Source organism: Pseudorca crassidens, chromosome 2 (assembly GCF_039906515.1).
Source record: "Pseudorca crassidens isolate mPseCra1 chromosome 2, mPseCra1.hap1, whole genome shotgun sequence".
NCBI lineage: Eukaryota > Metazoa > Chordata > Mammalia > Artiodactyla > Delphinidae > Pseudorca > Pseudorca crassidens.
This window is the reverse complement of record NC_090297.1, coordinates 95,724,766-95,737,782: the sequence shown is the minus strand read 5'-3', so window position 1 is coordinate 95,737,782 and position 13,017 is coordinate 95,724,766. Positions and strand designations below refer to the sequence as shown.

At 43.4% G+C, this 13,017-nt stretch overlaps 1 protein-coding gene across 5 annotated transcripts in view; it reads left to right on the top strand.

The window, feature by feature from the left end:
* The first annotated feature begins 4,236 nt into the window (after window positions 1-4,236).
* Window positions 4,237-13,017, top strand: part of SORT1 (sortilin 1) — a 73,790-nt gene continuing 65,009 nt past the window's right edge. For 2 of the 5 annotated variants that reach the window (XM_067727138.1, XM_067727137.1), the window contains exon 1: window positions 4,239-4,589. In XM_067727138.1, coding sequence (XP_067583239.1) covers window positions 4,284-4,589 — 306 coding nt within the window. In that variant the 5' untranslated portion in view covers window positions 4,239-4,283. Of the gene's footprint in view, window positions 4,590-7,564; window positions 7,723-13,017 lie in introns of those variants that run through there. The other 3 variants (XM_067727136.1, XM_067727135.1, XM_067727140.1) reach the window with 3 other exon arrangements.

Below are 13,017 nucleotides of genomic sequence, written 5' to 3'. Positions count from 1 at the left end.
GTGTTGACAGATGAACTCCCAGCTAGTCCAACTCCTCCTCATGTGTTATAGGTACTAATACCACTGTAAACTTCAGTTCTGTAGTTCTTCTTGAGTAAATAATTTTTTGCTGCTTTCCTTATATGAAGGAGATGCTACTAATTGACCATCAAAAGAACATGTTTTGAGGCCCTCCCCAAAACTGATGGTTTGGAATAAGCCAGCTACAATGTTGTACTATTTCTTGTGCCTTAAGAGACAATTTGGAATGAGATTTTCTTTTTTTTATGAAGTCAGGGACTATAAAAGCATCAAATTCATGATCCTGGCCTCACTGGCAATCAATTACAAATCAGTAAGAGAGAACTGGGTAATTCAGAAGTAGTTTACATTAGACTTTGGAATATACTATGAACTTCCCCCGTTAGAGCTGCCAGCATATGACTGGTTGAGATGATTTAAAGAATCAATCTATTGGAGCCTCAAAAATGGCCATATGGACCCAGCAATCCCACTACTGGGCATATACCCTGAGAAAACCATAATTCAGAAAGAGACATGTACCACAATATTCATTGCAGCACTATTTACAATAGCCAGGACACAGAACCAACCTAAATGTCCATCAACAGATGAATGGATAAAGAAGATGTGGCACATATACACAATGGAATATTACTCAGCCATAAAAAGAAACGAAATTGAGTTATTTGTAGTGAGGTGGATGGACTTAGAGTCTGTCATACAGAGTGAAGTAAGTCAGAAAGAGAAAAACAAATACTGTATGCTAACGCATATATATGGAATCTAAAAAAAATGGTACTGATGAACCTAGTTGCAGGGCAGGAGTAAAGAGGTAGGCATAGAGAATGGACTTGATGACCTGGGGTGGGATGGCGAAGCTGGGGCAAAGTGAGAGTAGCATCGATATATATACACTACCGAATGTAAAATAGTTGGCTGGTGGGAAGCAGCAGCATAGCACAGCACAGATCAGCTCAGTGCTTTGTGATGACCTAGAGGGGTGGGGTAGGGAGGGTGGGAGGGCGGCTCAAGAGGGAGGGGATGTGGGGACGTGTATGCATATGGCTGATTTGTTGTGCAACAGCAACTAACAGTATTGTGAAGCAATTATACTCCAATAAATATCTATTAAAAGGAACGGCCACATGAAGTAGATATTGTTACTTATACTTAACAGATGAAGAATGTAAGGCTGTGTGACCATGGACTCAGAAAATTAAGCTGTTGAGACTTGAACTCAGGTTTTAAATCATCAACTCTTGGTACAATGCCAGGCATGAGAAGCCTAGATACCTACTGAGTAATAGGGAAATCTCATTGAGATTTGAAATGTACTATCCACAACATGGCTAATCCACGTGTGAATAATGCAGAATTGATTGTGTATCGTCTTCATTAACATTTGTAGGAAGTTGTACTCTATGATTTCAAATTCTGATGATTTGAATAGGCTGAATTCATATTAAATTTATACCAAATTTCCAGCAAAAAACGTGCTTATATACATTTGGAAACTGCAATGATGGGAAACATTTGGGAAAACAGAATTTTGCTCTAGACACACACACATAAGGTAGGGAACTAAAGTTATATTGTCGCCAATGTTCTTGAGACTGTCCTAGTGATTTTAACCCTGTTATTAAATATAACGTGATCATGAGATTAGTTTCCCTCGTGTTCACCTCTTATCAAATCCTAATAGAAAATGCCATTGAAAAATCCTATCTCAACTAATATTTGTTCAGATTTAACAAATTTGAGTACCTATGTGCTATATGCCAAGTAATGTATTAGGCATTGGGGATAGAGCTGTGGTCTAGGTATGGTCTGTGCTCCCATGAAGCTTCTAGTGGGGAGAACTAGGCAATAAATACCCCATTTAACTCAATGTAGATTAATGCAGAAATGGACTAAACATGCTGCTTTAGGGCAAGGTGAAGTTGTGTCTCTGAATCATGTGTATTATGTAGGGAAAAAACATATACCAAGGAATAAAGTAGCTCTTAGCTTCAGCTTACACTGTACTGGTGAAACAAAAAATTTCATACCTTCTATAATTCCAATTATAGAATTCTTGAAAGAGATGGACTTTTGTTTTCTGTAGAGTTTTAAATTTTCCTACGAAGTTTCTTTTTGTGTCCATTTAAATAGAATCAGAAATAATCTTATTAGCAAAAGCAATGGTTTTGTGAAACGTAACTGCTTTCAATTCATCTTTCTGCCACAGAATTTATCTTGGAGAAATGTATGGTTTTTAGTAATAAGATAAATTTACATATTTTAGTTCTGCAAGTAAGGTAATATCTTAGGTGTGGTATTTCACAAAGGGTATCTGACTGCAACTTTTGTATTTCGTGCCAGTGTCATTGACAAAAGCGAAATACTAAAATAATTCATTCACTCAAACATTTTCTCAGTTCCATATGCAAGGTACCATGTCCCCAGAAGCTGATACAGTTTGAAGAAGGAAACATATTCTGTAAACATACAATAATAACTAAAAGCAATATATTAAAAAATGAAGGTACAGGTAATTCCAACAATTTGAGTTTAAAAGTGTATTTAGTAATTTCTCCAGGAGATGGCACTGTTGAGTTGGCTTTTTTCTTTTCGGACAGTAAGACAATAGACCATTCATCTTTGTGTCACCCAAACAAAGAAATATTCCTGTATAGACCCTTTTCTCTCCCCGGCTAATCACATGCTACTGGAACTGACTGTCTTGTGATCTACTCCACAGTTGGCACAGATTAAAAAATAATCTCTTACAAAAATTATCTGACACATTGTAGTTAATGGAAAGGAACAAATTGTTCACCAGTTTTCATGGAGCTTTATGTCGTCAGTTCAGTAGCTGAGAACTTGGAATACTATTTTAGTGATTTTACCATCCTGCTCAGATGCCATTCAAAAATATTTTTCACTTGTCATGTCTTACTATGGTTGTTCTGGCAAAATGTAAATTTGTAAATTTTCGTTTGCAAATTAATGTGACTAGAGGATTTTAATGTAAACCTTGGGTTCAGTGCACTGCACCATTTATTTTCCTCTACAATAAATATATTCTCATTCGGGTTTACCTGCAGTTAATAGTTAAAAGTAATTTTTTTTAAGTAATTTTTAGTTGCTTTCTTTATTTGGGTGTAACGTGTTGTATACTTTGTGTCTTTCTATTTGTTCCCTTTTCTTCTGAACAACTGGCATTCTGAAGAGATGGAGTCAATAAAGAGAACATCCAGAACTGGTTTGACCTGCACTGCATGTTCCAGAATAAAGTTATGGGTGTAGTTTCTGCGATAAAGGGAACAGCGTAGGGGTTTTGTTTTATTTATTGGAGGCGGGATGTTAATTTAGGGGATATTATATATTGAAAACCAAACTTGTGCAGTGCGCTCACTGCAGGGTTAAGGCACCCTGATAAATATGCATCTATGCAATGATCATGTCTAAAGTCGGCACTGAGCCAATTTTATAAAAGGGGCAATTCTCTTGCCCCCTTTTACCTGCCCCTAATGCCTAAGCTACTTTCTAACTCCAGGAAAATCAATAAGCAACTCCTTCTTTGGCTTAACCCCCTGCATAAGAGGAAGGTGAGAGAGAAGAGACTTTCTCCAGGCTTGCGTGAGTCACGGATGTTCTGATGTCTGCCTCCATGAGACTTAGCCCACACAGTTCTCCTTCACCTTGTGTCAGCAAGGCGGCTGCTTCAGCAGACAATGGGCGCTGCAGCGTGCGGGGGTTAAAAACCAGAAGCACCGGTTCATGACGGAGCCCCGTTTTCCAGCTGAGCAAACTCAAGGTTTCCCCGAGGAGATTTTCCAGGCGCTGCCACAACCCAAGGAATTTTAGGGGTGTCTCTGGGGGAGAAGAGGGGACCAACCCAGCCCCAACTTGAGGGTGCCAGAGGGAGCAACGAGGGGTCGGGTCGCCACGAAGCGGGGGCGTTCTTGTGAAGGAGGGAAGCTCCTACGCTAACTCTAGAAGCCCGGCCTTGGATACGCCGGCGAGAGGGGGATGACCTCAGCCGTCTCTGCCACGTTCCAGCCAATCAGTCCCGCAACTTGGCATCCTAATCCAGGACCCCCGAAGCCGGAGGCGACGCGAGCCAATGAGCAGTGGGCCGGGGAAGAAGGACAGGCGGCCAGCCTATGGGGGCGGAGAGGCCCGGCTGCGCGTATCCAAGGAACGCCGGGCTCGGGCTCGGGGGTGTGGCGCGGCGCCGGCGGGGGTGGGCGGGCGCGCCGGGCGGCAGGTGTCGGCAGCGTAGGCATTCGGCGGCGATGGAGCGGCTCCGGGGAGCTGCTGGCGACTTCTCGCGCTGGCCCCACAGTCTCAGCCTCCTCCTCCTCCTCCAGCTGCTGCCGCCGGCGACCCTCGGCCAGGACCGGCTGGACGCGCCGCCACCGCCCGCTGCGCCGCTGTCGCGCTGGTCCGGCCCCGTCGGGGTGAGCTGGGGGCCGCGCGCGGCCGCGCTTGGGGGCCCGGCTCCCCGCGGCGGCCGTTGGCGCCGCAGCGCGCTCGACGAGGATGAGGACTGCGGCGGGGTCCGGGACTTCGTCGGCAGGCTGGCCAACAACACGCACCAGGTGAGCGGGCGCCGGGCCCGGGCACCGCCCGGACTACGAGGTGCCACCCGCGGGCCCCTGGGCCCGCGCACCCGGCTCCTCTTTCTCTGTCCGCGCGCCTCGCGTCCCAGCGGAGGAGACCCCGGCCGCTCGCCCGCCGCGCGGCGCCCGCGCCACCTGGGCCGCGGCCCCGAAACTACGGCGGGCGGGCGGGCCGAGTCGGGCCCGGAGAGCGGTCCCCGGACGCCGCAGCCCGGGCAGCTGTGTTTCGTCACAGGGGAAGCCGGCTTAGACTTTCACGCATTCTTTTTTTCTTTTTTAAGTTGTCAGAATCTCTCGAGCGTTGTTGTTTTCCGTCTGTATAAATAATTCGGATCCAGCAACGCTATACCCCAACAGGAAGCTGGAGGAGTGGTTGGAGAAGTTGGAGCTAAACAGAAACAAACGTGTGTCCTCGCGGGGTCAGTACTTTCAGGGTGGGTAGGCGGGTGTTCAGAAATCCCAAAGCAATGATTAGGTTCCTGTGTGTGTTTTAATAGTTAAAGGAACAAGCTTGGCAATGGGGTCACAGCGTATATGTGATCTCTCTTACTCCTTCAACTTGACCTTCTATCATGGCATTGGACTCTGACCAGGATGTCTAGATCCTGTTGTAACAAGGTTTGCAATGGGTAAGAAACACATTGCAGATACTCTGCTTTGAGCTAGGTCCTAGGCGGACACTTTAAAAATTGTGGCAGTTCTGTTTCTGGGGACAAGCAACCCAACCTCTGCACGCTACTGTGTTGACAAAGCCAGTTGTTGGCAATGTCCTGGCTACTTGCTCTAGATCAGTTCGGGCATCTTCTTCGTGTTTTTTCTAGAACTGTCGGTTTAATTGTTGCATAATGTATTTTCAATTTAATGCATTTTCTCTCTTATATCTCTTCCTCATTCAAAGAGAGTTGCACATGGGGACAGAGGTGAGGGGCTAACTGCACTTGTCCTCGTTGAACCACATTCTGTATCAGCCGAATCTCAGTCTCCCCTTGATCTTTCTCCCTCTGCCTGGACTCTACTTGTTACCTGTGCAGAATTCTGTGATCTGGGGACCCAGGGCAATTGCAGTTAAAGCATAAGCAGTCAGGGAGAACTCTCGCTAAACGCAGTCCAAGCAGCAGCTGCCTAAAGGTGGCCAAGCTAGTGCTGACGTGTGGGATGGGTTGGGTGCAGATAGGGCAGAATGAGAACTGGGAAGTCTTCCCGTTTGATGAGGGGGAAAAAATGTGTGGACTTCCATCTCACGGTGGAGAGTTGAGAAAGGCTTTACAACACCAGTGCCTAATTTATAACAGGAGCACTTCCTTCCTTGAGCCAGCCAGACACAGCATTCTTACTCCATATTTGGATTCTTCTCTTGCTGATTGACCTACCTTTAGGACCTGGGGCTACTGGATTTATTCCTTTAGTCAGAATCTTCCCTGCTTGGTTTGAATTTATATGTCATTTGCAATATATTGATTTCTAAAGCAAGAGGTTGAAAAAACTCGCTCAGGGGGTTCTTAGGCCAGATCTACTCAAGAGCAGATCTGAAACCTCATTCTTTGAAGTCCACATGTTAATAAAAAAATCTTCCCTCTTTTTCTTTCATTTTATTTTGTTATTGTTTCCAGTGACTTTTTAAATTTATTTTTTTGTCTTCTTTCATTGACCTCATTTAAACGAACTGTTTTTGCATTTCTTAATCATCCATGGTTTCTTCAGAGATCCCATCCTTTTTGTAGCATGTGTATGTGGTAAAAGTGGAACCACTGTTAATAATCTTCACCTTAGAAATGGTTGAATAAAGCAGTTCTTAGTGGTGCACCCCCTTAACCAAGAACTGTTATCTAGTGGTCTGTTCTGCTTTTCAATTCTATAGTTTTAGAAGTCATAATAAATCATCCTGACCTCTGCTGAAGAGATCTGGTGTTGGGGGAGCCTTTATAAATAGTGTGAAATAAAAGTATAGGCATAACAGAACAACTTTTTATTAGAAATATTGTATACTTTTGTACAGCTGGGAAAGTGCCATTTAGAGTAGTTTTTCATAAGATGACAGGATTCAATTCCCAAGAAAAATGAAAAGTTCGTTGTTCTCTTATTTGTTATAACTTGCTGTTCATGTCAAGCCACATTGCTTCATGTAGTCAGTGTACATGAATGTCCTCCAAAAGTCCAAGATGTGCTAGATACTGGGGGTGCCAAGATACAAAGAAGAGATCATTCAGACTGGAGAACGAAAAGCCTCAGAAAGTTTTAGCGAATCTCCTAGACCTGTTTCTATGGCTTATTTGGCTTTGTGAGAATAGGTTGGTGTTTAACTAATCTTCTTAAGAAAGCAAAGTAGAACTAAAGCGTGATAGTGCTTTTATAGTCTTCTGGTTTTAGGAGACCTTTGCCCTAATGACCTATATAACTCAGTCTCTTCACTCATGAAATCCAGCAAATATGTGTGTGTGCGTATTTATAAATGATTTTTTCTTAGACTAATGAATAACCTTCCTTTTGCCTTTAACCCCAAACTCTTTTCATGCCACACTGTTAACTGATTCTTTCCTTTAAGTGCTTGGAATGTTCATGACATGTATAACCTTTGTGCATGAGAGAGGTTGAGCAAGCCTAGAGTTTATTAATGTTGGTTGCTAAGTTGGATTGCTTCCAAACATTCCTCCTATAAGCACCCCTTTGAGGTTAGGCATGAAGCGCTGTCTTAAAGAAACAGATGAAATGCCTTGGTCAGAGTTATGGTGGTGGCTGACATAACTTCCTTACTTCTCATTCCTGAGTTCAGACTATTTGACAATTTCCTTAAAACTTTTAAAACTTACGATTAGTAAAGCCAGGAATGTTGTTCATTCTCTGTCCTCCTTCTGTTCCTGTCATTAACTACTTCTTTACACATAACTTCCCAACTTCTACCCCAACATCAAAACATCTGGTTTCTTATATAAACAGGCCCTGTAGTGAGGTTGTGTTGTATGGGGTGTCAGCTCTGAGAAGAATGCGTGTATTTGTTTGCTGGTGCTGGCAGGGCTGAGTCCAGGCTGACAGGACTGAATGTGCCTGTTGGAGGCTTCAGGGAGCTGCCGCTCTTAGCCTGTTGTGGATCTTTGTCACACCCGGAAATCTGAAGGTCAGTGCATTTAACTGCCCCAGAACTTTCTAACTGCCTCATTTATCCCAGTACCCACCCTCTCTTCATACTGCCTTCCCTGCCACTCCCACCATCACCCTCTAGTTAATCTTTCTTGAGTCCTGTTTCATCCATTCGTGCCGGGGTCAAGGAATAGGAATTCTGTAGGATCTCCTTCCTGGTCCTGGTTGAGCAGAATGAGCAAAATCCTCATGAGGACTCTGCGCCCATACAGTATATTCATCAGACTTTTAACCCCTACGGGATGTTAAAATGAATTCTGTATTGGAGATTTCAGTTAGAAGTATCAGCAAAGTTGATGAAGTATATTTATCTGGGGAAAGGTTAGTTGTCATCTGAGGTTTGGTTGAGGTGAGGGTAGAGAGCTAGCCAGGTAGGACAAGTGGCTCAAAGGGAATGCAGGGAAACAATTAGGTAAGTTCTCTGCTGACTCAAATTTTTGGTTCTGTGCATAGTGATTTTTAATTAGAAAATTAAAAATCACTATGATGAGTCTCCTGGTCAATTTCTAATGACTATTTTCTTTCTCTAATGATAATAGTAATAGGCTCCTTATCCTGCTGTTTTGATCTGATATTTTGTGTTAGGTTCACATAGGCTATTAGCTTCTTTTGCACTCTGCCAATTTCAAATCAACTCTTGCCAATAAACGTTGGGTTCTCAGTGGGTGACTGCAGAAACCATGCCCCCCAACTTTGTCCTAGTTGGCTTGTTACTCATGTGATCCTCACAGAAAGGGCAGTGCTTGAGGGCAGTGGCGAGATGCAGCTTTTCTAGCAGAGGGCTGTGTGGCAATGGCTCCAAAAAAAGATACTGCATTTGTAAATTTCTAAAAAAAATATTCAGTTACTTTTTTTTTTTTTTTTTTTGCGGTATGCGGGCCTCTCACTGTTGTGGCCTCTCCCGTCGCTGAGCACAGGCTCCGGACGCGCAGGCTCAGCGGCCATGGCTCACGGGCCCAGCCGCTCCGCAGCATGTGGGATCTTTCTGGACCGGGGCACGAACCCGTGTCCCCTGCATCGGCAGGCGGACTCCCAACCACTGCACCCTCAGGGAAGCCCTCAGTTACCTTTTTATCTTTTTCTAACTAGTGTTTCTGTTGCATCTTGTACTCTTCTATTTAAACGCTTGGTGAAAACTTGTTCTTTCCACTGTCTACGTGGCCTCACTGATCTGTACGTAGGTGGTTTTGAGGAGTAATGGGGCTTTAGGAACAAACTGGTCAATTTCAGTCTGTTCTAGGCAGGGTTTTTTTTACTGACACTGTAATAGTGACTGCAGTCAAAGTTGGGTTAGTAATATGTGGCTTTGAGCTATCTGAGTTGAATGAATCTTCATGATAGACGCTTCATACCTTTAGAGGTTGTTAGGTGAATGCTGGACATGTGGGGTTTTTTTGTTTTGTTTGTTTTGTTTTTTAAGATTGGGGCTATTTTTTCCTTCTCTGTCCTCAACCCCAGTCTCAGGAAACCACAACAAAAACAAAATCTTCCATTCAGAGCCTGTGGTGTTTTCCTGAGAAAGTTTTCTGTGAATGTAATTTATTTTCTGTTTTGCATTTCAGTATCTGGCCCTCAACTCCTCATCTACAGCATGAGAAGTTTTGGACTAGATTTAAAATGTCTAAAGAACTCTGTGATTAATATGGAAGAAGAGGAGGCCAAAGGTTGTGATCACAAATGTTTACTGGTTGTTTCCAAGTTTAGAAGCAAATTGTGGCTGTTCCCTTTCCCAGTTGAACTTGAACATAGCCTGTATTTCACATCTGGGGGTAATTTGTTACCACCTCCAGAGCTTGCTTCAGTGAAATATGAGTGTTCTTAAAGATAACAGGAGTATTTCTTTTTTCATATAATTGCGAAAGACATTTGACTTTTTATTTTTGGGAAATACTTTATTGTTCCTTGTTGGCTGAAAAAAAATCTAATGCAAATCAAAGCTACTAGCTTGGATATTCCAAAAGCAAACCAAATAGATATCTAGCAGTAAATTTGTTTTTTCTTTTCCTTCCCTACAGCACTCTGCCAAAACTGGGGCTTTTATTTTTTCTTTTTGTCTTGGCTGCCTGTGTGCTTGAAAATAGATGGTCAGCTTCCCATTAAATACTCAGCCCTGTGCGAGTTAGAAACTTACGTGTGATTAATTGGCTTGATTTATTTTCATTAGAAGAAAATGTATGTTTTTTTCCTTCTAGGGCTTATGAGTAGTATCTCTCTTATGTTTGCTTTTGTTAAGAGTTTTGCTCTTTTTTTTTCCTGTATGTTCTAAAAAACTAAGTTCTAATATTGTAGTTGAGCCTGTTTGCAAATCTGATTCAACAGTAAGATCACCCTGAATTACCAAGAGAAATTGAACTGGGAAGGAAATTTTTAACTGACGTTAGTACTTCCCAGACAGGATAGTTCAGATCAAATGTTTATCTGGTACCTGCTCTTTGTCAAAGAGTTTCACATCATAAATATGCTATATGAAAAGTTCAAAAAAGACTTCTTAATACTCAGATTTGAATCCTGGCTCTGCTGTTTCATAGTTGTATGGTATGATCATAGACAATCACTTAACTTCTCTGACCTTTATTTTTTTTTTTTTTTAAAACTGGAGAATCAGTTTTAGGATTATTTGGAGGATCAAGTGAGAAGTTTTATCAGAATGTTTTGTTAAATGTATTGTGCAGATATCTTTCACTCAAACACTTCTGGAGTTCTGGCCTGTACGTAAGAAAAGTTAAACATTAAAAACATCCACATTGGGCTTCCCTGGTGGCGCAGTGGTTGAGAGTCTGCCTGCCGATGCAGCGGACACAGGTTCGTGCCCTGGTCTGGGAAGATCCCACATGCCGCGGAGCGGCTGGGTCCGTGAGCCGTGGCCGTGAGCCTGCGCGTCCGGAGCCTGTGCTCCGCAACGGGAGAGGCCACAACAGTGAGAGGCCTGCGTACCGCAAAAAAAAAAAAAAAATCCGCATTGATGTCATCTTAAGTATTTAGCTGTTCAGAGATGGCTTGCTGAGAGTTTGGAAGAGTTTTTGAAGAAGGCATGACCACTGCAGTGCAGTGGTCTGGGAAGGCCTCATGGATGAAGAGAGCATCAAAGTGTGGAGGGAATTCTTAGGGAGACCTGTAAAGGCATGGAGGTAGGGAAGTCCAAGACATGCTCAGGGGATGACCAATGGGGACTTTCTGTTGGGGAGAAGTAGTTGATGAGAAGTATGAAAGACTAAGGTTTCCAGGAAAACATATAGAGAAGTAAAAAAAGATAGCTCTTCCTGCTGATGCAGGGGACATGGGTTCATGCCCTGGTCTGGGAGGATCCCACATGCCGTGGAGCGGCTGGGCCCGTGGGCCATGGCCACTGAGCCTGCACGTCCGGAGCCTGTGCTCCGCAACGGGAGAGGCCACAGCAGTGAGAGGCCCGCGTACCGCAAAAAAAAAAAAAAAAAAGATAGCTCTTTGTGGGGAATGGGAAAAGAGGGGAGGTATGGGGAGGGAGTCTGCCATTAGGACTTACTGGAGAAAGTGTTTTAACAGGTAGTGGTTGACATGAGGCTAGAGCTGGATAAACCAGAGGTGGAAATGGGGAGCCAAGAAGAGTTATCCTTTTGGACGTTGACCGTTACTGTGCTCTGTCCAACAGGAGAGCAGAATAGAGGGCAGGGCCGAGCATCTTTTATACTTCAAGTGCTCAAGGTTCCAAGAAACAATCCAGGACTCCTGGACCTTATTGAAGGAGGTTGTGAGCCCAGGCATGAGGAACCCAGGAGCTATAAGACAGTGAAGCCCGTGAACAGATTTTTCTGAACATTTGTGAACAAGGGTAAGATTGAACTCTTGCTGATAATGTGCTTAACAGTTTGAATCATAGATTGTTAAGCTGATTAACTGGTCAGATCTCTTACCAAGAAGGCTAAATGACTTGCTTACAGGCCAAGAGCTGGGCGTAGAACACTTATGTCCCAACATGGTGCTGCATTTGGAAGTGTTTCATAGAGATATTTTAAGTCAATGCATTTGCTTTAGGAATAAGGCAGGGTTATAGACCCCAGTTGTAAGTCATGTAGTTGTGAATTTCTCTCTGCTCCTTGAGGTCATAATTCCCTCAACAGAGCTCAATTAGCCTTTCTAAGCCTCAGCTTCCCATCATGTAAAATGAAGTATTATCATAAGGCTTCAAAGAGAGAATGTTTTGAAAACCTTGAATCCTACCACATATGTAGGATTTATGTCATTTCTATATTTTTTTAAATTTATTTTATTTATTTTTGGCTGCACTGGGACTTCGTTGCTGTGCGTGGGCTTTCTCTAGTTGCGGCAAGCGGGGCCTACTCTTCGCTGCGGTGCGTGGGCTTCTCATTGCGGTGGCTTCTCTTGTTGCAGAGCACGGGCTCTAGGTGTGCAGGCTTAAGTAGTTGTGGCACGTGGGCTCAGTAGTTGTGGCTCGCAGGCTTTAGAGCACAGGCTCAGTAGTTGTGGCGCATGGCTTTGTTGCTCTGCGGCATGTGGGATCTTCCCGGACCAGGGCTCGAACCCGTGTCCCCTGCATTGGCAGGCGGATTCTTAACCACTGCGCCACCAAGGAAGCCCCATGTCATTTCTTAATAAGCCTGTTGATTTATTACTGTGTCCATAGAGTCCAATTATCAGCCAAATGAGCCTGATAAATACCAACTCCAGAGGAACATGTGCATAAAAGGAGACAGATGAGGCATAAATGTATTCGGTTTTATCACTTGGCAGGGTTGGGTGACAGGCTTGGGCGGAGGTGGCAAGAATGAGAGTGAGTCAAGATTGGCAGAAATGTAAGAAGCATATGTGTTCCTTTTTTTTTTTTTAACCTTCATGATTACATCAAAATTTTAACTGGTTAATATGAGTGAAACTAACAAGTGGTATTAATTGGAGTTCTTTGAGGCCGTGGTTAGGAAGGAATGTGATCACAGGTTAGACCTGGATTCAAACTTCAGTGGTAACCAGGGACAGGTGACCCTTAGTGAACCTTAGTTTTTTCATCTATAAAATGGATATACTAATACGTACCCCTTAGGGTCTTTGTGAAGATTAAATGAGACTGTGTAGAATTTGGTATGTATTCATCCTTTATTGGATGTTTTTTATAATGATTATCTACACAAAGCTTCTAATGCATTACCAGTTAGATGCTCAGATATTTGTGTATGCACTTAAATTTTTTTTCCATAGCTGAAATATTCCAGGAGAATTAGTATGGGTACTCACAGGAACCAAATATGTATTAAGAATTATGTACTAGTTATGTGCTTGG